The 25,838-nt window shown below is 37.0% G+C and overlaps 1 protein-coding gene across 1 annotated transcript; it reads right to left on the bottom strand.

Moving 5' to 3' along the window:
- Positions 1-705: 705 nt before the first annotated feature.
- castor2 (cytosolic arginine sensor for mTORC1 subunit 2) lies at positions 706-22,405 on the bottom strand. Its single transcript, XM_032577239.1, has 9 exons — positions 22,096-22,405; positions 13,660-13,730; positions 10,558-10,751; positions 7,369-7,501; positions 7,173-7,296; positions 6,062-6,172; positions 4,238-4,320; positions 3,809-3,903; positions 706-3,574 (listed from the first exon to the last, which is right to left on the bottom strand). Exons 1-9 carry the CDS (start codon positions 22,206-22,208, stop codon positions 3,512-3,514), a joined length of 987 nt encoding a protein of 328 aa, XP_032433130.1. The 5' UTR covers positions 22,209-22,405; the 3' UTR covers positions 706-3,511.
- Positions 22,406-25,838: the final 3,433 nt, after the last annotated feature.

The raw sequence follows: 25,838 nt of genomic DNA, 5'->3' as shown, positions 1-25,838 counted from the left end.
GAAGCAAAAAAATTTTTTTGTGCTGCTAGAATTTTTAAGAAAAAAAAAAAAGTTTATAAAAAAGTTATTCAAAGACCAATACCGTTTGATTCACACCAAATTGGCTTAACTCTGTTCATGTGGAGGGCCTGGTTGACCTTTGATGACCTCTGGTCATTTTGTTATTTTTAAAATGATAGCAGCACAAACAAGTTTTTGCTGCACAAATGTTTGACAGTAATTTTGTTTACTTTGAGGTGAGCGGATTGATCCAAAATATTAGTAATATCAATACAAAGTCAGTAACATATTGATGCTAGCAGGTAAAATCAATACTTTAGTTTCAGATTTCCTGTTAAAATGTTTTGTATTGTAGTTTCTCAACTGTTTTGCTCGAGTTGCTCTCACATAATAGTTTTCCTTATTTTGGTCAAATGCAAAATAATTTGTTTTTCTTTATTATCTAGATGTTTTAAAAATATTTTATAGGGACCTATGAACTTTATCTGGATTCACTCCTAGATTTGAACAAACCTGGGACAAATTTTGAAGTGATTTTTATTTCAATCATTCCTTCTGTGAATACAGAGTATTAGGGCAAATCTATGAGAATGTATTATTTACCAGAAGACCGTCTTAAAATTATAAGAAAAAAAAGTTGTTTTAATGACAAAAAGGCTTGAATAATTAATTTAAAAAAAATTTTCTCCAAAATGACTATTCTGGTCATTTTAACACTTTATTCTCGTATTACAACAGTTTTCTGGTAACATTGCTTTATTTTGCTGTAAAGTTAAACTGAATTTAAAGTCCAAATAAATAGAAGCTGTGAAACAAGCTTGTCAAACAAGATGGCCGCCTTGGGTACATTGACATCAATCTCTACTATATATAATTATGTATTTATATATATAATCCAAATTTTCCACAAATCACATCTTCAAAAACCAAAAATTTGATGATTTGTTAAAATCGGTTTATCCCCAGCCCTTTGCTGATTTATTACATAAAGTTCCAGTTGAGATTCCTGAACACCAAGAGTTAAAGCTAATCTCTTCTTTCCTTCATTTCTCTCCATATGTAATCCTGGAGGCTTTGAAAACCAGACCGCACCTGGTAAGTAAAAACACAGAGGCTCAAAAGAAAAAAACAAAAAAACAACAGCTCGTTTATTTTGTTTTCACACGAGAAGCTCCAAATGAAAAGTTTTCAACATGTTTCTTTGAAATGCAATCAGAAAAACAAAAGTTACCTTCCTGGAGTTTTAACACTGATAGACATGATTTCTACTAATCTGATCAGAGGTTTGAAGGCCAGGGAGAACATCGTCACTACTTCTTCCACGTGGATAAAATCATTGTGAAGTGAGAAGTCCTCTCTGGTTTCACATCAGTACAGCAGGTCAGTGTGGGGTGGAGGGGGGACCTGCGTTAAAGTGCAGATTGGAGCCGCAGGGGGGCGGCTTCAAGACCTAAGTGGACACCAGGGGTCGGAGAGGAGCCTTCCTTCCCCCTGTGAACCGTAGCTTATGTTCAGCACATTTTCAAAGTGGCTCAGTAATTTATTACGACTGTAGATCATCATTCATCAAGTCTCACTGCGGCGCCACACTGTGAGCAACGCCAGCGTCAGAAAAACATGGCAGAGTGCAGGTTTTTATTGGCCTGTTCTGAGGTGGAACAGTTGGTTTTAAAGTGTAAACACTTTACAGGATTAGAGACATAAAAAAAAAGAACTTTAATCTCAGAATTGTAACTTTTTTTTTTTTTCTCTCAATTGTTTATGCACAATTTCATCCAAATCTAATCTTAAAACTCAAATCTTAAGTCTTAAAACAAGCTTCTAGTGTGGATAAAACAAGGAAGAAACAGCCACGTGATTACTTTTAGATTTTGACGCAGAATTAGAATTCAAAGAATGAATTCAGAAAAAAAGTCTAAATTCTGAGATTAAATTCAAAATTCTGTTTTTAATTCAGTGGCCCTAATCATCTTCTGTAAACCCTCGATAATAGTTGAAGGATTTTGTTTTTAATGCAGAGTACAACTCGAAACTGGAGTTTTAAACCTGGTCTGACTGGATCAACAGCACATCATTTACTTCTAAAATTAAGTCATTTTTAAATCAAAAAGAGTTTTTAAAGATTATTGTGTAATTCCTTAAGGAAGCATTAATCTGTGAAGGATTTATTTTGCAGCTTTCTGCAACAATAAACACCTGACAGGAAGGGAAAAAGCACAGATAGCCGAGTTTCCAGCTGTTTCTGATGAAAATGTTGATTTAAGCATTTGGAAAGCATCATTGAAAGCTTAGAGTTTGGTTAAAAGAAATGAAAACATTCAGGTTTGCTTCAGATGCTTTATGGCTCATATGAATGATTGTTTCTGCATTGACAGCATCTAATGCTATGGAGGTTCAAGCTGACTCATGTTTCTGTCCTCAAAATGTTTTCTCTCCTAACTATGTCAAAAACAACTTCACCATGTCATCAAGATGTTGTAACGACTTGTTTGTGTCTTAGAAACAACAGTGAGACAAGATATAAAACATCATATCCGTAAATTTCTACAATTTTGATAACTTCAAATTGGTGACAATTGTTGGGTTTGTTACAATGCGTCTGTTAAAATCAGAAAACTAAGCTGCAAGTTTTTTAAAGTTCCTCTCAGTTCTGGAAACTGAGAGGAACTTTCCAGAAACCAGTTTAGGTTTTAGGGAGGAGTAAAGTTGACCTGTAAACACTAAACAATAACGGTGCAATGATGCTGGAGTGTCTTTAAAGTGCTGCATATAAACCTGAAATCAAATCTTTTCGGTTCCAATTTTAAAAGCAATCTCAATGACTTAAGTACTGATTTATTAGATTATGAAGAGTAATAAATGCTAAATTCAAGACAGAAAAAAAGTTCATTTGAGTCTCAGTTCTAAAATCAGCCAGGCTGCTCACAGTGTGAATTCACCAAACATCCCAAAGCACATCTTATGATTTCCTTCATGCGTCGCCAGACCAGACTTCCCATAATAACCATAAGGTGTGAAGGACTGGGTCAGGTCATTGCTGGTTCAGTTTAACATAGACTAAAAGATCAAATCAAAAGTGTAACTATGAAACCGCCTCCTTCTCTGCAAACATGCAGCGGTCAGACAAGGCATCGGGTTCGGCGTTCAAGAACATTGGCACTGAGAAAACGATGGGGGAGGGGGACGAGATGGAGAGCTTACTGAATATTTCTTTGATTTGGAGTACATTCGTCATTCTTCCTTGAGAGGATTGAAGTAGGTTTTACAGTATGGTGCTGGTGGGAGGAAGCAGCTTTTAGAGGTAAAGAAACATCAAGTGTAGCAAACTAAAGCAGTGGCGGCCGGCGGCCAGCAGGGGGCTCCAGGGAGAAAAACAACAGTGAAGGCAGCAGAAGCCTCCTCCTTCTCTGAGCTGATCCACAGCAACCCACCAACACACTCTTGGCACTTTTCGGGCGATGATAAACGTTTGAACGAAATGACTGGAAAAAACGAAAAGAAACAAGGTCGTTCACTGCGCTGTGCTCTCGGTCCGCAGAGCTCTGATCACGCTCTGGATGTTCTCCTCCGGGACCTGGAAGAGAAGCAGCAACAAGAAATGTAGTTTTAGTAGATGAGGTTACGTAGTTCACACTGTCTGGTAGTAAAAATGCAGAGATGATAAAACACGACTGAACAGATGAATGAGGAGAGGCAGACTCAATTTTACATACTTAAAAAAAAAAACATTGACAGAATCTAGCAAAGAGCTACGCTTTGTGTTCATCGTCTCCTGCATGTAAGATACTGACTACCAAGGTTTTCTTACCAGAGCGTGGTCAAACTTGAAGGTACTAATGTAGTAAGCAGGAATGTCAGCTTTTGCCAGAGGTTCTGATATCTGAGCCACGATGCCACATTCATCTGCAAAAAATAAAATAAAATCAACTCTTCATCTCAACGTTGATAAAAACAGTTTGCATTGTTTTCCAAGTGCAAAAATACAAAACCAGAAGCAAATATTACAGTGGATAATCCATAATCCACAACAGATTCCCAACTTTCATTTAAGGAACATATCAAAAAATTAATTTATGTAATTAAATTTGTTTATCCAATTAATCGTCCAGAATGACCAATTAATTGGATACTAAGATTGTTAATTTTAGGAGCCACTGAAGCTTTCTTTCTTTTTTTTAGACCGAGAAGAGCAACAGGAAGTCGTTTAATCCTTCAAAATAAAACAGCAGGAACTCACCAAAGCCTAAAGGTTGTCCTCCAATTCGAACCATTTTCCAGAGCTCACCAGAGGCGCTGGTGAACAGAACGTTGTTTGGGAACCTGGAAGAGAAGAAATGACGGATTAGAACTGAAAAAAATTCAGATTTAAACATTTATCACTAAAATCAGTTAAAAACTTAACTGATTAAAATCTCACCCAGTAGACATTTTAATCAGACAAAATAACGACTAAACGCACAAAACCATTTTGAATAATGTGTTCATTCAAAGCATAATTATGCTTTTTATTACCCAGAGCTAACTATGATAATTGTAGAAACAAGACATTACTTAAATACAACCAGACTGACAACATGAAGCCCTGATGGATGGATGTCGTTGCTATGGAGACACAGCACAAAAAGTTATTAGGTTTAGGAGACTTAACACTTGAATCACTTTTTTTTCCATTAATAAATTAAACTACATTTTGTATTTCCTCTTTGTGGTATCAAATCAGAGATATGTAAGTGTGATGAAATCATGAAGACGAAACGTGTCGGGAGGTAAATATGTTTTTCTTCTGAATATTTTCTGTAACTTCATGTATTTTTTCCTCATATAGGAACTTTCTACATGAAGTGAAGCTGCAGAGTCGATGTTTCAATGTCGTCTCTACAAATCACCACTCATATGAAAGTATGGTTGTTGGTTGCCATGGAGACTAAACGCTGGCTGGGGAAGAGATTTTTTTTTTTGACCACAGCGACGCCACACAAGCGATGCTGTTTGATCTAAATCTGAAGGGGGAAAAAAAAAAAAAATCAACAAAATCCACAACATTCAGGACAAAATCTGTTTTATATATTTCTTTTAATATACAAGGTTGAGTTACTTAGCTTATGTAACATTTACTGTAAATATCTACAGTAGACATGTGCTGAATAAGAAATAATGAAAAATACAAGAGGGGTGATAGATAAGAAAAAAACATTTGGACAGATTGATGAACAACTGACTGTCCAGAAGCTTCATTCACTATGAGACAGAGAATAAACAAAAACATTTCTGTAATTTTATTTGTGTTTTATGGGACCATGGATGGAAATGAGCATCTTGTTAAATCCAGTGTTTTTACATTAATATTGTACCATCATCAATATTCATTGTTCCATCAAATAAAATATATTCAACTATTCATTAATTATCCAAACATTTATTTTTTTTTTTACTTTTGACTTGTTTCACATTTAAAATAAGAAGGTAAACAATAGAAATGAGAGAATAACAGCAGGTAGATTTTTCGGCTCGTTAAAGACGACAAACTGTAAAGTGAAGATAAATAGGTGACCTGTCCCTTTAAGGCAGAACATTACAGAAAACATGGAGACAATTCTGACCTACATGCTGCAGAAACCTCAATCAAACCAGTTTATATATTTTTTTATTATTATTTTTGTTGTTGTCATGATTTCAGTTAAGGCATCAATGACGTACCCACTTCTAGTTTTGAATGGCCAGGCTTTGATTAGGCCGTTAGGGACGAGGTGGGACATGAAGCCGGATGCTTTTCTGCATGGGCTCCAAGCTTAATGAGGGAGTTCATGGAGAGAAAATGGGGGACTCGGTGGAGAAGGAATGAGTCAGAACGACACCCACTGTGATTTAAGTACACCGCGTCCACCCAAGAGGTTCGTTATTGCTTAGCAACAAGCTAATCACCCCTTCAAATAGCAATCATGAATTTATTCCCCCGACATAAAAGTAACGACCCCTTTAGCAGAGAAAAACAACATCTTGAGGAAACAAGCGTGGGATCTTCAAGGAAAAAGAAAGATAATGAAGTTTTATTTGGGCTCACCTCTGAGCTGTCTGCTCGTCCATGACCAGTGAGATATAGCCCTCGATCAGAGAGAAGGAGAAGAAGCGGATGTGACTGGAGTCCTCGCCGGACGCCCCGACCTCTTTTGACCTGGAGAAGAAACTGAAACCTTCAGGAACTCAATGTCACATCCAGCTCGTTTTTATGCCCAAAGGCAACCTGAGGTCTATGGCCTATACAAAACATATTATATTTTATTGCACCAACTCATTATTAGATAATCAGATTTTAGTCTGATCAGTTCTGCCCGTTTTCAGAAGGAGCCGTTTTAGGGTGCCTTTTCACTTTAAATTTTAAAAAAAGTGACAACGGTGAGTCTAAACTCAACGTTTGAACTCGCAAATAGACGCGCAACCGTACATCTTTGAAAAGCAGAAGGAGAGCCTCCTGCACAAAACAGCAAGAATGCAGAAAGTGGTTTCTGGTTGATAATTCAACAACTAAATGCTTGTCTGTTCCAGCAGCCATTGTACAGTTCATAAAGAGGTAAAACCAGCTGAACAGATGTGCTGCAGCTTTGATAGATGAATAAGATACAGCAGATCCACAAAACCGTACTTGTTGCCATCAATGTTAAATCTTCAAATGCAATATATATATATATATTTATTTTGTATTCATTTTGAAGCACACGTTATAATTAGATGGATTCAATGAGGAAGGTGTACTTTCTTTTTTATTGTGACTACAATACCTCACAGGTATAGCAACAGCTTTAGATTTTACAGACATTTGATCAAATACGTCTACATAGAAACTATTTCAAGCATCCAGTGTTTCACTGCAACAGAGAAAATTTGAGAGTCAAAGCAGGAAATTTAAATGTGTGGTTATTTTTTCTCTTTGTTTGCTTGGAAAAGGAGAACATGGATTTAATCACTTATTAACAATCTATTTTTATTGTCTTATTGAGGCAATCTATTATCAGATTGGTCAAATGACTAAAAGATTTTTAATTTTGGTTCTAAAAGCAGCAACATGTTAGCTTCCTGTTTAGACTGAGCTCCAGAAAACAGCTTCTCTCCCTGATCAGCTTCAGAGTTGAACCCGTTCAGGATGCGTTGAGGCCACGGCGTAGTGAGCGTCTTACCCTCTAGAGTAGAACATGACGTCCATGAGCAGCGTGGCGACGGAGGGCAGCGTGTCTGGGTCCAAGCTGGTCACACAGAACATGTTGCTGGGGCTGGACAGAGGGTGAATGATGGGGCGCGGCACTGAAACACGACAAAACGTCAGTGGTTAGGCGGGATCAGCTTAAAAAATAAATACTAATAAAAAATACCTACCAAGTTTCGGCTTCACAAATCCGTTGGAGATTCCCAGGTTGTGTGCGGCGACTGTTTCTCCATTGACAACCCGGAACAGTGTGAACTCGGAAGACAGAGTGTGCATGACCATTGGCAGGTCGCGCTCTCGGACCTGATGGGGGAAAAACCAGCAAAGAATTCAGAGAAATAGTAGCAAAAACTTTAGTCTGACTTAAGGTGAAGGGTTGGAGCTTAAAGGTCCTGAAAACTAATTTTCTTTAACTCACCCTTCACTTAGAAACTGTGCTTACAAAAACTCAATAGCTAAATATTGAGTTATGGAGTTCATATTTATGAAAAGTATTTTCATAAGAAAGAAAGAAAATAAACAAAAAAAAGCACTATTCTCTATTAAAATGTTCCGATGTCTAAAGTTTGGGATCATTGGCAATCAACCCTAAAAAGCCTAAAGAAATAGATTTAAACTAAATCATTGCAGTTTTAACTTTGATAAATTAATTCAATTTTAATGCCTACAAAATGTTACTTCATTTAATCCCTTTTTTTAAATAAAAGAAAAAAAACACAAATACAAAAGTTCTAAGTTTAACTTTTGTTTTCACATGTTTCTGGGCCCGTAAATCAGACAAAATGTCTGATTCACAAGCTACATCCGCAAACAGCGACAAAGCCGCGTCCGGCTGGGAGTTCATTTCTGCGTCACAAAGAATTAACTGCTTTTTGACGCATGAAAATACACGACGCTGTTGCTCTAGTTGTGCTAAACTGAGTTAGCCAAACAGCGAAGCTATTCCAGCCTAAAATAGCGTTTCAGTGCCAACTATGTATCAGCAGCAGACCACATTTCTAAAGTTCCATGAATGACCAGGAGTTCCTGAAACTCTTTACACCAATCTGATGGTTGGATAAACTAAATAACAGATTAAAAACAAATGTGTTTGTTGTTGAGCTAATATGTCTATTTATTCAATAATTTAGCAACAAAAATTAGTTTTTAAATTGTAAATGTTGCTTATTTTGACAGTATACTCGATTAAATTGCAGGTTAATTACAGATCCTGCAATTAACTTGATTAAAAATTTTAACCAAGTCTTAAGTTCTCACTGGTTTCCAGCTTTACAGGCAAACAGATGTTTGTTTGTTTGTTTTTTTTATTCTCCACTTGCAAATGCACTCACAACTTAAATATTTTCTCCTTAAAAATGTGTCTCATTAAAAACAAGAAAAAACAGGATAACCTAGTTTATTGTGTTGTAATATATAATGTTTTAGCTCATAGTCAGTTATCCTCAAAAAGAGCTGAAAATGCATTTAAATATGATTTAGTCACAAAAAACAGAGTCCCTAGTTTTTCTGTGTGTATGAAGGGCTGGCATGTTTTCTTATATTTTCACAGACAATAGAGCAGAAAAATAATATTTAAATTAATGAGGCTCATTTAGATTTTTCAATAGTAATATTTTAGTTTCATTAGGAGTTAGAACCTGTCTGAGGGTCCAAACTAGGATTAGAAACCCAAATAAAAAGGGGATTGAATGTAATTCAGAGTATAAATTTGTTCAATATTCATAGAATAGACTAACTTCTATTGTCTCATGCATATAAATCAATATAAAAATCAACTTTTGATTCAGATTATAGAATAAGGAACATATTTAAAGACTTTTCTGTACTTAATATTCATTTATTCCTAGATGAGATGATGCAATCACATCCAGTAGGGACATTTTAGGTCATATTTAAATAATAATCGTAACACCAAGCAACATAACAGTGAAGATTTTAATCTGGTTCATTTGGTTTCCATATAGATTTGGTTGGAAATCTGCAGTAAATCGATGTCAGACGTTAAGGAGTTGACGTGGGAACGCTGCGGTAAACGTTTGTCTGTTTTATGTAAAGCAGACAGAGTGGAGACAGGAAGCAGGTCTCAGTTTGGTACCTTGGTTTCCAAGAAGCTGAGCTGCTGATCCTCTTTATGTAACAGATTATCGACGCACACAGCCGTTATTTTCCCCCCATTTAAAAAAACTAAACAAAAAAAACAAAAAAACAAAAACAGACGCTGGAGTGGGTCAGCAGACCTTGTTTTTCCACAGGACTGAGGCAGTAAAAACAAAGAGTCCCTCTGGATACTCCAGAGGATTTTCTTCCAATTTAAAAATCAGACAGTCAGTCATCGGTTCATCTCATCCACTGTTATTGCCTTTTTCATGCGGGCTCTGTGGACGTAAACAACAGCCTGCCAGCGGTTGCATAACAGACAAATAATGCAACAGTTACAGGAGGCCGTAAAGCTGGCCAGCTTTATGCCGGCATGTATGACGTGACGGCAACCTGTTCAGGTTCCGTGGATGATTAAAAAATTTTTTATTTACCTGCAATAAAGACGCATCTCAAAGTAGAACAACAGCAAAAGTTAATCTAGAAACAGTAATTCAGGTCCTTTCAAGGCTACTGCTTGAGCACTTTTTCCTTCCACTAAACTTTGTGAGTATGCTTGGATACATCAATCACTTGTAGGCAAACGTGACCCATATTCAACTCTCTCACCACAGTGTGTACGGCCCAATTCTGATCTTTAAAAACAGACCAAAAAAAAGCCGATTTGTTCCACTTCCATATGTGGAAGTACTCCGAATAAATATCCGATACTTTTCAAATAGTCTGGAGCATAAACGCTCATGTCGCTCATCTTATTCGACTTTTACGTCATAAATGCGAGACATGCGTCATAATTCTGCACCAGAAGAAGCCAGACGCTGTAAATCTGGACGTAAACGATTGCTGAAAAAAAATCATATTTATGGAAATAATGAAAGAAGTTTGTTTCAGTGAATCATATCAGATCATATGACTACACATCAAAACAGACTTCTCTACAAAAAAACTCGATTAATATCAGAGACCAAGTCTCAGAGACAGTTTCTTCAAAATGCATAAATCTTCCATATTCTGTTTTCAGAGTTAATTCCTTCCCTGCAGCTCTAAGATGTTGGGCCTCAATATTCTCATTTTCTACATAACCAACATGGCGTCAGTGAGTGAGAAAGAAGCAAAAGTACAAATAAAAACCTGAACATTCCTTCGTAGAGCCGGAGGAACGACATCAGCATCGCTTTAAAACATTATTATTATTTTACTATGGAGTCTGACTCCCCTTAAATAAAAGAAACGGCACTATGACGGTCTGAAAGGACACTCACCAGGATGAAGTCGGTCTGATACGTTGACAGCATGAAAACAGAGATGTTGTGGTCGGCCAGTGGCGCGATGACTGATTTGGCGATTTTGGTGACGCCGATGGGCTGCGAGCTGGAAGCGTTGCCGCCGCCGGAAACCACGTTGAGCGCCAGCCATGTTGAATCGGCAACACTGATGAGATTTGACTGGGGCAGCTCTGAGGAAGAGGAGGAAAGAGTTTTTATTCATCCTTTCTGTGGAAACAGCTGGAGTCTGACGTTTTCAAACAACTATCCTGGGAATGGACACCGCTCCAAAAGCAGGAAGGAGGCTGCAGGGCATTCTGGGTAAATCCAATCAAAACAGATGCGCGAGTCTAGCGCTGGCGGGAGAAATGGACCGAGTTCTTTTAGCCTGAAGCAAAAGAGAAATCCATCAGCCGCTAAAATCTGATGCCACTCCTTTTTGTTTGCTTTTTATGAAGAAGGAAGTTTCTTCTTTAGAGGTTTCTGATGTTTCCTTCAGCGGTTCTTGGTGCAACGGCCCACAGGCGAGGAGGGGAACATGTTTTTAAAGGGTTTGGGTTTGACAGTGCAGTACGACACGTTTTAGGGTCAATGTAGATAATAAAAAAAAGGAAAGAGTACATTTCCGCTAAAAAAAAATAAACTTGGAAATTTTCTAGAAAAAAGCTTTTAAAGTTCTGTGTTTGAAACGTCAAAGATTTGCTAGAAAATAACTCAAGAAATTTCTCAGTTTCAAAAGTTGACTTTTAAAACTCAGAAGATCAGAAATTTTCTTGTTTATAGTTTTGTTAGAAATGTTCCCTTTTTTCTACATAGAATGGCTCTAATATATAACACAGTGCACTGTGAACGTGAACTGCACCAGTTGAAAATGTAGCAAAAGTTTCAATTCTCCAATCGAGTCTACTGGACTAACAGGTGAGAAATGACCTGCACACAATAAAACCTCATAAACCCTTAAATGTTACTAAAACCATCTATTGTTTCTCAAAGCAGACAGGTACTTTAAAAACACATTTTACCAACACAAAATGAGCCTTTGAAGTAAAATGCATTGCCATATTTGGATAACTATGTGTTGTTTGGATCAGCAGTGAATGGATATGTGGCTGCTTACCAACAACACAAAAAGGCTAAATCAAAAAGATTAAAAAAAATAAAATATTTTCTGTACTTAAACAGGATAGTCATGAGTCAGAGCTGATTAACAGAAAATTAAATTAAATTCAAATTCAAAGATAATGCCAAAAGGAAATGGTTAAGGATCCAAATATCTTCAAAGAGTTGTTGCGGTTGGTGATGCTGCAGCCAAGAAGGATCTCCAGTCGCAGTCAGTCTTGTAACAAAGACTGTAAAACTGTCTTCTTTAGTCAGAAGAAGCCTCTGACTAAAGGCTGTTGCTGGATGACATGCTAACAGCTCAATTTCAAGGCAGAGAAGACAATATTTCCATAGCAACATGCTCTGGATGACACCAAGCGCTGCTAATCCACCTCATTTGCCTTTGCCGCTCCTCTTTAAAATCTCTGTCTGGCCATTTGTTTAGAAAGACGTTGGAGTCAGAGACATGGTGAGAACTTCCTCCTCCTCTCTCAACTCTTTGGTCCTGCTCTGCATCCATGAAGTCTCCGTTTTTAACTCCTCCGGGATTTGGGGTCAAAGTTCAGACGTTATTTGAGCTTCAAGAAGTTCACCAGCTGCTCCTGGTTGTAAAAAAAACATCTTGTTGCCACAGTTACATCATATAACAAGTGTCCGAAAGCAAAAGAGAAAAAAATCCTTCCAGTTGCACAACATCCAGACCCAGAGGAAATAATTGTTTTATTTTGGATCTCTGGGCAAACTGGTGCAGATATCTGCTTTTTAATATAAGTTTTACTTTTTAAATCACTTACTTCATAAGTGATTTATAAATATCTCATTTCATTCAAAGTCAGAAAAGTCTGAGTGGAGCTTGATCGTTTCAAGAAACACAAGTAGGGCTGAAACCATTAATCGTATTAATTATGATTAATCGTTTATTGAAAAAATTGTAAACTAATTTAGTAATCGATTAATGATTAACTGGAGTATTCAGACTCAAAAAAAGCAATCTGCTGAAAGAAAACACACTGAGCAGTAATTAAGCCAAAGCTGTACAAAAATATACACATTTTGCAGTTAAGATATATATAAAAAAACTTTTGCAACAACTTGGTAAAAACATATTTACATAGTTCCAGCAAAATTTATAAAATAAAATAATTAATTCAAAAATTAATCAATAGATCAGTCGTTAAGTCGAGCAGAAAGGTCTGAACTTTTTACATGTTGAATATTTTTTAGCTGCATCCTCTGCTACAAATGATAAAGTGTTCACTAAGAAAATGCTGTAATTGCATTATAGGTAATAAAACTTTTGTTATTCAAAAAAGGAATACAATCATTTTATCTTCATATTTTAGTATATTTCTAATTTAGCATAAAAAACCTCCAACGGTTAAATGGAAAATCTGCGAAATGCACCACTTTTAAAAAAATTTGGTTATTCAATTAATCATCAGAATAATTGACAGAATCATTGACTACTTATATAGGTAATCCTTAACTGCAGCTTTAAACACAACAATAAAAATAAAAAAGGAAGAAAATCACAAAAAGCTCTTGGTTGTGACCACCGGCAGCATCCTGTCAGGGTTTGGTCAGAACCGTGTGTCCTGTTTACTTGATGTCATCCGACACGGCTTGCTTGAGTTTCACCCCGTTTCTTAGTCCAACAAAACACACACACACACACACACCCACACACACCCCTACACACACACATACTGAGGCACTTATCAGTGTAAAATACCTGCAGCAGTTATGCAACACACAGCATGTGGTCTCCAGAGTAACCGAGGAGGGTCACTGTGGAAACGGCAGGGTAATGACACGGGTACGTTCACTCAGCCCGCCACAGAGAACGGCGGCCGGCCAATTGGCCTCGCATCTATAACGACAGTGTGCTCAAACAGTGGCAGCCGAAGTCGCCGCCGCTGGACACGATTAGAGAAAACACAACGTGATCCCCATCCACGGTTGCCACGGCGACTACCTTAGAGAGAGAGAGAGGCCCACCTTTAAATCCTTCCTCGTCCACGATGATAGTGTAGTCCTCTGGAGTCTCCGTCAAACTGAAGAACTTGCATCTGAAACGGAAAACCCCCCAAAAAGAAACACAACAAGTATTATTACAACACTTGGAGCTGCTTCAGTTGTTTTAAGTATTCAGAAAGGAATTAGATAAGCTGGGAAGTTGACCTAAAAAGATGCAAGGCATCCCCAACAAAAGAGGCAAAGCTTTTAATACATACATACATATCAAAAAATAAAAATTTTGTTGTTTTGTGGAGAAAAGGGGGATAAAAACAAACAAAAAAAGGGATTTTTTTCCCCCCCACCTTCCATCTTGTTAAGGAACTAAGTGAACGATGCGGCTCTACAACACAACTTTAAAAAGCGACACCAAAAGGAAACCGAGCTTCCAGTCATCACTGAGCTCTGCTCTTTGGTAACATGAAGGTTTCTCATGCAGCAGCAGTGGAGAAAAAAAAACGGAGAAAAATCAGAACTTAGTTCCAGCAGTAATAAGATAAAACAACATCAGGCCAGACATCACAAATACCGGAGAAAAAAAATCCAAATCCAGCTGTATGTTGCAGTCAACTGGTCCAAAACGCTACAGAGTACGAAACAAGCTAACAGCTCTATTTGTTTAATTAAAATGTTAAATGATTTAAAAAATAGCAAATACCTAGTTGATCTTGGAGCAGTTTAAAAGGTTTTAGACTCTTTTAAAAAAGTCTAAAACTTTTAGACTATTGTTTAGTCTAACAGAGCTATTGTTTAGATTTAAAGATTGTGGCCCATGTGACAAGAAGGATAAAAACTGAAGTCTGGAAATTTGATCCAATGAAACAATTACAATTCAGACGTTTTAAAGCTGTTAAACTCTGAAACAGTTTACTGCTAGATGTAGTAGAGTAAAGGAAAACCACCAGAACCAACAAACTTAACATGCATGCTTCTAATTCAATAAGTGTCCATGTGGAGTTTAATAAATGAGGTCGAACCAGTGGTAAATGTTTACATCCTGGTCATAAATAACAACAGATGGCTCATTTGAGGCATTGTTCCGAAGAACTGCGAACGTTGGTTGAACAGAAAATGAAAATTAAGGTAAAACAATCTTGGTTTGACTAGTTTAAGTTTTTTAGACTTCACCGCCAGCTGAGCTTACAGATCTTGTTTAAATCTTGGTGAGTTAATCTAATTAGTGTAATATTAGACATTACTGACAGGGGTAAAGAAAGCAATAATGAGGAACTGGAGAAAATGAAGGCACCAATAGACTGCAATAATGGAAGAAATGTTTATAATTGAAACTACAAACTACAGAAATGGACAGAAAATGGGTAAAATTGAGAATTTATATAAAACATAATTGAGGTAAATGTTACCCAGCAAGTAGTTGAATGTGTCCTATGTTTTTTGTGTTAAAACAATGTAAATTCAATAAACACTAAGTGACAAAAAAAGCTGCTTTCAGTGAAGTTTGTTCACCCATGTTTCAGCAGAAGCAGAGATTTTCCATCATGTCCTTGAACAGACAGGGAAACGGCATCAACATGAGTCCGGTGACGACCTCGCTGCTCAGCGGCCTGCCGCTCAATATTTACACTTTATATTTGTCTGAACGGTGTGAAGGAACAGAAAGACATCAACACTGAGGCTCTAGCAGCTCTGCCTGTGAAGGAAAGCCGCATTTCCTCCGTGAATTAGACGAGCTGTCACACGTCACCCTGATTTACGGCTTGTTTTGTCGAGCGGGGACATTAAAGACGACGAGGACCGAGCGTCGTCCCTCCGGTCTGGGCAGATTCGTCCTCCTTTTATCATATTAATGCGAGCTCCGCTTAATGACTTTGTTTACTCTTTGACAACACTGCGTTCAGATTAACGCCAGACAGGAGAACCACTGCAGAGACGCTGGACATTCGCCTGCACGTCTGGCTTGCATGAGCCTCACCCTGTGAGCATGTTAGGAACTTCACATGCAGGCTTTAAATGAGCCCCAAACACACAGGATTCACAGCTCTGGGTTAAATTACAGCACCGTGGAGAACTGTGATTAAAACCGAGTTTAATCATCAGGAGCATTTAATGAGGATTTAAAAATAAAGTTACTTTTTTTTTTTAAGATGGTTTCATTTAAAACAGAAAAAGAAATACTTCTAAATGCAGTACTTTCAGGTGCTTTTTGAGCAGATCTTAAGTTTTTTTTTGTTTTTATTTTTTCTCGCTTTTTCTAAAAAAATAAATCACAAATGAAAAAGTATTTCCAAAAAGTGGCTTTTACTTCAGTCATCCCTTCTGTGAGATATACATTATTAGTTTAATTACAATGAAATATCTAATATTATTTACTATAAATTAAATACAAATATTTAAAAAAATATTTAAAAAAATATTTTAAAATAAATTTCATTTAAAAAAAATTTGAAAATTCTGTCACAAAAGTAACTAAAACATGAATTTCCTGGATTATTTCAGGTCTTTTAGGGAGAAACAAATTAAGGAGACATTCCTCTGTTGAAGCTGTTGAGTTGTATCGAGTGATTTGCCGATTCTGCAGAGGTGCTGACATTCATCTGGAGTCATGCTCCAAGCGCCTGACAGTAATCAGGATCTTTATCTTCCAGGAGCTGCTCTGAACTCGCCAGCAGGCGGGACGGTACCGAGCCAGAATCCAGCTCCACCATTTATCTCCTGGAGTTTTTCAACACGCTTTTCAGATTCAGGGAGCTTTCGCCAGTTTTTCACAAACAAATAATCATACTTTGCCTCAATCCCACTAAACAGAGTTAGTCTTTACTCACTAAACAAACTTGATGGATAAACTAAATAATATTTATATTTTTACAGCAGGTTTTAGAATGAAAAGTACAATTTTGTTTGACAAAATTTAACCAATACATTGAGGGAAAATGAAAAAAAAAAATGCATGATTTATTGTTATATAAAATTTCTCATGGGAATTCTGATTTATAGTAGCAAAATTACTGTTAATATCTGAAAATCTCCAAAATTTTAAATGTTGTTGAAATTGATATTGAAATGCATTTTCTCCTCTGTAGATCCAGTGAAAGCATCAATAAATTTCATTAAACTCAATAAGATATGTAGCCAATCTGTGCCCCACAGCAATTAAAAAAAAAATAATAATAATAATAAATCACACTTTTAATGCAACAAGTGTCCTAAAGAAGCCTTTATGGCTTAATAACTGCTCTGAATATGTTATTTCAACAAATTGCCATTTTTTGAGTCCTGATAATTAATTAGTAAATTAGTTATTATTTCAATAATTGATTCATCACAATAATTTCAATCAAAAAAAGTCTAAATCTAGTTTATAGCACCTCCCTTCCCCCCAAAATAAAATATATAGTCCTTGTTCTCTTGATGTCATTTTGTTGCACAAAGTTTGTGCAAATATTTCATAACACTGCAAAACTTTTGAAACAAAAAAAATACTACATTCATGTATTTGGGAGGAAGAAGAACTGCTCAGATTTATTCCGGTTTTGGCCAAGAGGAGTCCTACATTAGGAGGATCGGCAGGTAACAGAGAATAGAGTGGAAGCTTATTTAAGAGTAAAATAAGACGCTGCAAACAGCAGCAGAAAAACAGAGCACTTTTCTTTTTCTTCCTGTAATCACCTGCTGCCGAGTTCCCATTGTGTTCCTTTGTCAAAGCAGCACTTGGAGACTTTTCCGTGATGTTGTTAGACTTCATTTTGTGAATGGGTTCAAAAAAGAAAAAAAGGGGGGAAAAAAAGACGAACTGGGTTTTCAATTCTTAACCGCAGACTTGAAAAGAAATCAAATCAATATCTGCAAAAACAGACTGTATGTTCTCTAAAGATGAAAGAAAACACTTGAAGAGGCTCATCAAAGAGGAGCCACTTCAACATCGGTGCCTCAGTGGAACAACAGGGAAAAAACAACAAAAAAAATCCAGTGTGAACCAATGAAAACTCGGGCCCCGCAGTCAAATTATATGAACTTATGTAATCCTTTCTGAATGGCTGCCAGCTGCATGCGATCACTTAAAAAATGGCCCCAAACATCAAGTCTCATATGGGAGGAACTTGACTTTGTTCAAGAAATGTTCTTGTCTCATCTTTTAACTTACACACAGCAAAAACAAAATCTTACCAAGTGCTTTTGGTCTAGTTTCTAGTGCAAATACCTCAGTACCAATAACGTGTAACTTTTCAGCAATTTATAGGAGCTTGTTTTAAGTAAATAATTCCTTAATATTGATGACAAAGTACTAAATCCACAGGGAGAGTATTTCACTTAAGACATTTTTCCCATGCTTTATGTGAAATAATCTCCCAGCGGACCTAGTATTTCCTTTAAAATCAAGATTGAAATATAATTTACTTAAAGCGGACTTATTATGTAAAATTCTGATTTTGCATGTTTTTATACTTCCATTTGGGTCTCTACTGTTTCTAAAAACATCTCAAATGCTTAAAAACAAACAAATAAAAAACACCCAGCTGTTTTTTGATGTCTGGAAAATGTGCCGTTTCAAAAACCTTCCAGATGTAACATCACAAATCAGAAGGCGCTGCCTGTCACATAGAAACCCAAGCGGAGCTTCAGTACTCTTGGCCATCTGGTTTTACTACTGGATGTGCCGTACAATGGCTGCTGGAAAAGTGTTTTGTTGTTGAGTTACACCCAGCAACAGCAAGGAGCTCAAAATAGGCAGAACTGATGTTTTACAGTAGCAGGTGAAATCTCATTAACAGAATTATTTTGTGCCACAAATGTAATCGACATGTTTTGTATAGGCCATAGATCTATCCTAACCTTTTCAAGGAAGCATAATAGGTTGCATTTAAAACACGCTCCCATAGCTTGCTAGTTTTGCCTTATTACAAGTGCTAAGACATTAGCACTAGAAACCAGACCAAAAATACTTGGTAAGATTTTGTGATTTTGCAAACTGCAAATTTAACTTATGCCTATATGTGAAGAAAATAAGTTTTTAAAGAAGTTATTCTGCAGGAAACAGACTTTTGATGTGAGCTTGCAGAAAAAGGTCATTCTTTTCTCACTTCTTCAAAAGTGAAGCTAATTGTTAAGCTAGCAGGTAATATTAGCCAAATTTCCTCATCAGGTAACGAGCCATTCATTTGGTTCAGGTGTGTTGGAGCAGGGATGCATCCAGTTGCACGCAAGAAGCTCCAGAGGAATGGAGTTGGACACCTCTGGTCAATTACATAAAATCCCAATAAAATACACTGACGTTTGTATCTTTATCATGTGAAAAACCCTAAAAATGAAGGGGAAAGACTACGGATTTCACAAAACTCCCAAACAGTAGTGGTTATCATTTCAAATGTAGTGGAAATTAAAATTAGATGATCTCCAGAGAACATCAAGTGCTCACGCAAAACAAGTGGTCATTGTTCATAGTTTATCACATGTTGTATAGGCCATAGATCTATGGCCTATACAGTAGGCCAAAAATAAACTAGAAAAGGTTTATTTTCCTAGTTTATTTCAGGCAGCCCGACCTGTTTCACTGGAGTAACTTGATATGAGAATCAACATAAATTTAAAAAACACAAAAACACTTCTTACTTTCTGTCTGAAACATCAGAAACCAAGGAAGCTGACCCTGACTTCATGATGTTAGCAAGCAACAAAACCATTGCTTTAATAGGTATTTGTATATTAAGCATAGGGCACGAAGGATGGATTAAATTATGGGGTTTAATTAGGAATACTACTATGAAAGTGGAAAGAAGGACAAAAGAAAGGAAGACTGGACACAAGGAAGGGATGAAGGACATAGATCAGAAAAGACTAAACACAATGAAGAAGGGAGTAAAGAAAGTTGGACACAATGAGGGAAGATAAGACCCAAGGAAAAGGACATGAAGGACGGCAGAAAGTATACGAGGGAGGTAAAATAAGGAAAAAAAGAAAGACATCATTTAAACAATGGGAGAAAGAAGAAAGTCAGCAAATATGAATATTTCCAAACTCTTATTAAAGCTGCAGTATATAAAGTTTATTAAAAATATTTTATTCTCCATGTTTTTGAAACTGTCACCATGTTGTAACAGTTTGATATGAGAGACAACCAATCAGAGCCAGGAGGCAGGTCTTGGCGCTGTCAATCACCTCTTTGTGCCGCTGCACATCCCTTACTGTCTGCTACGCTGCAACTAGCACAGCAAGTCATGAACGCTAAGGCTAGTCAGCATAGCCACCGATGATGGAAGATAAATGGTTTTTCTGTAACAGTAAGTTGTTTCTCCATCATTAGCACCTTTAGCAGCAGGTACATGTGTTGATTGACAGTGGTAAGACCCTCCTCCTGGCTCTGATTGGTTGTTTTTGGTCGAGAGTGGTGCATTTCTTCAGACAGCAATAATACCTCAGGAAGAAGGTGGAGAGGATCCATATTTTTACAGATTATCTGTCTCACAACATGCTGACAGTTTTTGCCAATATGTAAAGAAAACATTTTTATAGAAGTTACATACGGCACCTTTAACTTACCATTTTTCTTGTTTTTTTTTCTTGAACTTCTACAAAAGCTCTTTGCCTTAGATTTGATTGCACAAAAAGTGCTCTATAAATAAAGTCTTATCGGTTGGTTGATAGATCTTACATGCTGCTCTTAGAAAAATGTTCCTAGCATAAGTAGTTTGAGATAAGGATTGATTAGATCAGCTGAGTAAGATAAATCTTCAGATATTATTGGTCCCCAAACTGTAATCAATACTAACAGCATGTGGCTACAATGCAACTTCAGACAGTTTTGATCCCGTCAGGTAAAGATTAACCTTAAGAGATTGTGTTTGATCAGCGATTAATCACAGCAGCACCGAGTTTTATCTGGGGCACCACACAGAAGGAGACACCGGCCACAACAGAACCAGAAGTAAAAACCGTTACTATTACTCTCACGAATGGGTGTTAGAAAAGTTTTCTGCAACATTCTGTGAGAGCGCAGATTAAAAACCACAATGTTTCTGAGGTTTGTTTACACTGAAACCTGGGAAAATCTGAACAGAAAATAAATAAAAAGTTGGCCATTTTTAAAAATGTTCTTCTGTAATGCCATGTCGGGTTCAACAAGTGATAATGAATTATTGTAATAAATATCTGCTCACTGACTTATAATAGTCCTAATTCTGCTAGAAAGACATATTACTGCAAAAGTGAAATTTTCATAATTAAATACACTGACAGAAAAGTTGGCCTTCTTTTTTTTAAAAAAAGGAAAAATACGTTCAACTTTTAATGGAAACCAAACGCCTTAAAAATCTGAAACAGGAAATACAATAAAAGTCAGAAAATGACTTTTACAAATTTAACTGTAAATGACAATTTAACAAGATATGAAAAATATTGTTTTAAAATAAAAAAAAAATTACTGACAATTTACAGACATAAATGTTAAATAATAAAAAATATGTTCAAGTCTGTAGTCCAAAATATTGCATTTTATTTTAGTTTAAAAGATTTAATCAAGAATGCTTGTTAATGTTGGAAAAACATTATATATAAACTGATGCAATAAATCAGTGATGTCCAAGCATCTTGACATGCTCACCAAAATAGTCAAACTTATTGTGATTTTTTTTAAAGCAATGAATGAAACAGAACAAAGTCAGTTTGTGGAATGTCTATGGACCAACTTATTATTCTTTTATTAATTATTTTTGAACAATCATCACTTTTGCACTGGCTAATATAATTAAAGTACTCATTTTTTATTCTGTGATTTCAATTTCTTTGACTATTATTCAATTTTCAAATCATTAAGCCATATTTTTATCCTTATGATTTTTTTAAAACTCACGTTATACTATTTTTTTTAAAACACTCGTGCTTGCACCCTTTATTTCTATACATACTTTACATCATTTGATTCTAATAACTTGATTTTGGTAGGTTGCATAAGGAATCTAAAGCTTTATTTGGACATATAAAAAGCCAACATAACATTATTTGTATACCAGTAGCACCAGGGCACCAAAACAAGCTTTTACCCAGGGCCCGCTTCCTGCCATTTACGGCCATGACGACCGGGTCTTCTGCATGAAAAGTTTCCGCATTTAAAATGCCCTCATCTGCATGCAGAACTTTGCCAGATCGGGCTAAAATGACCCTGACAGAAGCCAGAAAGCAACAACACCAACACCGGCGTCGATCCACAAAGCTTCGGAATTACCCTCCACACGCCGGACAGGCCCTGAAACTGCGAGCTGCTCTGACAATAACACCTAAAAGCGGCGTGTTTGGAGCATTAAGACAACTCCAGGAGCGAGCTGCAGCTCCAATAAACACCCTTTAACATGCAACCCCCGGTGTTTGCTGGCTAGGTTAACAGCAGCAGCAGCAGCAGCAGGAAAAGCACATAAAACACACATAAAAACAGCTTCACACGGATAACACCACTCTTAAGTTGCCTACCTTGTTTTGGAGGCCAGGAAGGCGAGTTTTATTAATCCATGGGTGCAAATCTCGATCCCCTCTTTCTCTATACTCGCCACTTTCAAGCTGTGCTCTAAGATATGAAGCTCCATCTTTTACGCCTTCTCATTGGAGGAACGTCTAAAACTTAAAACAAAACAACTAAACACTGTGAGACAGAAAGTATAAATAAATAAATAGACACATACGGCAGGCTGGGGCGCATTAAACAGGGAAAGAAACGGGGAGGTAGGGTGGAATAAAGAAAGCTGAGGTAAAACCCGGACCTAATGTCAAACCCACAGCGGAACACCACACTACTTCCGCTCGGAGCTTTTCAAAGTAAAAGCGGCTCAAATTACCCAACAGTGAAACATGTTTCAATCATAAAACGTCAAATGAATAATTTTGGGTTGTTTATGTAAGCCGATTAACTACGTAATAGCTAAATATACTATTCACTTAACATTAGCATATATTCTGTTTGAGGCACGGACTAGAGGAATATATTTATTGTAAAGTATTTAAGTTTTACCTGGACTTAAATACAAAAATGAACAGAATACAATTTTTACAATACAATTTTTAATCAAGGAAGCTTTTTAAATTCAAATGGAGCTATGTCAGTATCACTGTAATCACACAGTAACATAATAACTATGATGTTTAAAAAAGTAAGCTGGCAGTGAGCCACTTACAACTGCTGCTAGAAAATGCAACGTTCAACTGTTTCCCAATTGTTTAAGTTCTTATGGTGCTTTCCGTCTGTACTCGGAAAGTTGGGGAAAAGTCAAACAGATTGATGTTTGGTGTAATTAGAAACAATCAAAAGTAAAAATTTAAAGGTAGTTTCTGTAACTTTTAGCTTTATGCAGCCATGTTGGATTTTAATTCAAAAATATTTAATTAGAAAAAAACTTTATCATGGATATTAAATGTAACCTATACATATAAATTCAATCAAAGAGTTGTTGTGATGGTTGTGTGCAGGAAAGATTTCCTATAGATGTCTGTATTACAGTAAGTCTGAAGAAGCCTCTGATGACATTCTGTTACTGTATGACAGAAATTCCTATTTTTGAAAGAACATCTAAACCATGCAAACAATAGCAACTGAACCAAAATAAAGTACGAAGTGCGAGATAAAATGATCTATACAAATTGTATACAAAAAAAAAACAAAAATGGAAACAACAATTAGATAAAGTGGTGCCCTAATTGTTGTAGTTTTTCTTCATTACAATCATTAGTAACTTGGTGACTGGATTACTACGTAATTCCACTCTCTTTATTAGTGTGCTTTTATTTTGAAGAAGACCTATGAAAGCGGAAGGAACTCTTTAGGATTTCTGCAGTAGCTTTTTACGCTAAGGTACGCTGCTCCCCATGTTTGCTCACCGACTGGAATAGTTAGCAGCTGGTCGGAGTGAAACAAACAACTTGCCATTCAAACGAAGGGGGGCAGGTCTGCGCTGGACCGGAGCACCCTGGGAAATGTAGTTTTCTTGGGCACTGGCCAATCTCACGCTCAATACTGAAAGAAGCAGATATTATCCCTCACAATTTTAACGTTTGTAATAACTTTTAACATCATTTTTATTAACGCCTGTTAGCTTTAACCACTAAATAATCCAGACATAAAAAAAAGCTGCTAAATCTAAGGGATTAGAATGTTAGAGACTAAGAATTACACAAACATTTATATTAGAGTCCAAGGATGTATGAGGCCCTAAGCAGAATTTAATTTGGAACCTTTTTAGATTTTAAAGTGCTCACTCCTGTAGTTGGTTGGCCATATTTAGGAGTTGACATGTCACTGGCTCCGCCCCTATGCGGAAGTAGAGTAAACCCCGAAAAACAGTGTTATAATGAGAGGTAGTAAAACTCGATGCATTATCCGAAACATTTTTTGAGTCCTTTTTGCCTTAACCAAGGTCAGGGAGGGTTGCATGATGGCACTTTTGGTAGTATTGTTGCCTTGCAGCACAAGGTCCTGGGGTCTTTCTGTATGAAGTTTGCATGTTCTCCCCGTGCATATGTGGGCTCTCTCCAGGGCACTGGTCAATCTAAACCACGCAGTTTCCTCCCACCGTCCAAAAACATAACAGTTAGGTTAATTGCATACTCTAAGATTGTTTTCTCACCTCATATTCTGGTTAAACTCAGTTCAATTGGTGACCACTATTGCAACATTTGTTACGCGTCAATCGATTCAAACCAATTGAAAAACCTGTTCCCTTACTTTACTCCCTAATTTAACGCCTTGAAATTGGGCTTCTGGCTTTTTAAAAACTCCTGCTTTCTGAAACTCTGCCTTCAGGACATCATCACAACATGGCTCCTCCATTACTCCTTTAACGTTTTCAACCAGCGTTGCACTGAGAAGTAACTCCTATGATGAGTGCAGATGCACAATTAGCAAACTCCACCAGGTGTTTGCCAATTGCTACTGGCTAGTCTGAAGGAGCTGAGTGGAGGAGTCATGGGGAAGGAATGCTCTGTGAGGCGGAAGCTTGGAAACTGCAGCTTTGAGGACGAGCTGCATCTTGAAGAGAGGTCTAGTCCACCCAGGCGTTTTGCACAGGTGCATCGTTGCCACAGGAGATTAAAGGATTTCTCAAACTTTCATGAAAGAATTAAGGCCTGTTTTAAATGAGGAAATAACATTATGATGTAAAGCTCAAAAAAGTTAATTTTACATAACACTTCCCCTATAAGGTCATGTGTGTTAGGGTCTCTCCAAGCAGATGAAACGTCACAATCCGGCCTCTTAAGGTGATGACACCATAAAATGGGTCTCTCCCAACCCTCTACAATCAATCTTTTATTTTTGCGTGCTAAGATCAGTATAACTTCCTTCTGGGTGTATCCTGAACAAAAGCAAGCAGCAGGAAACAACTTACAGGTCAGCATAAAAAGAAATTGAAGCAGCATCTGTTATCAGGATGTATACTTGCTGACTGCAAACGATCCGAAGGATTACCTGCTGCTCGCACACACGGCCTCACTCCGCGACTCCCTACAAGGGAGCAGGACGGAAAACATCTGTGAGACGTTGAGAGAGAATGTTGCAGCTCTTGTTTTTGGACTTTCAGCTGTCACTTCCAGACATGGATTACATCAGGATGATTCAGTTTTGCCATATGAGTCCTTAACAATCAGGATCCATTAGAGAAAATAATTTTGCTGTTCTTCTGCTGTTCATGTTTGTGTTGGATAAAAGTAGACTTCTTCGAACCTCTGAAGTTTTTGGAGTCAAAATACTAGGAAGTAGCAGTTTTATTACACTTGAGAAAATGTTGATGCAAAGCGATGTAGGCAGCATGTTTTTCTCTGAAGCAAACCATCAGCTGAAGTGAATTAGAGCGCAGGTAACACAATTCATCAACAATAACTGAAGCCTCAAAGTTTGCAATTTACACCATTTGGTCGCTGCAAACCCCAAATCTTATTTAAGCCGGGCTTTTGCACTTAAATTAACGAAACACTTCTGCTCAACATGTTTAGCTGTAAATAAAACCCATTGTCTAACATCAGAACTGTTCAGTTATTTGTTCCATGTAAAACGTCTTTCTATAGCCATTTGACATTTTTACATCCTAGACACCCAAAACTCCTGAACTCCTGGAGTTTTCAGGGTTTTTTGTGCTCATTCAAAGTTGCGTCTAGCTGAAAATGTTGTCCTGTTAAAAGTTTTTCCTTTCTACTAATAATTGATCCAATAGTTGATCAATACAATTTGT

Source organism: Xiphophorus hellerii, chromosome 11 (genome assembly GCF_003331165.1).
Source record: "Xiphophorus hellerii strain 12219 chromosome 11, Xiphophorus_hellerii-4.1, whole genome shotgun sequence".
In the NCBI taxonomy this organism is placed as follows: domain Eukaryota; kingdom Metazoa; phylum Chordata; class Actinopteri; order Cyprinodontiformes; family Poeciliidae; genus Xiphophorus; species Xiphophorus hellerii.
This window is presented reverse-complemented; position numbering and strand designations above follow the sequence as displayed.

What these genes read in the sequence shown, in the direction of transcription:
- castor2 (XM_032577239.1), bottom strand. Translation starts at nt 22,208, where the DNA reads ATGGAGCTTCATATCTTAGAGCACAGCTTGAAAGTGGCGAGTATAGAG. An exon ending in ATTTGTGAAGCCGAAACTTG is followed by an intron (nt 7,297 to 7,368) that starts GTAGGTATTTTT and finishes GTCGTGTTTCAG; the next exon opens with TGCCGCGCCCCATCATTCAC. An exon ending in GTCATGTTCTACTCTAGAGG is followed by an intron (nt 6,173 to 7,172) that starts GTAAGACGCTCA and finishes TTTCTTCTCCAG; the next exon opens with GTCAAAAGAGGTCGGGGCGT.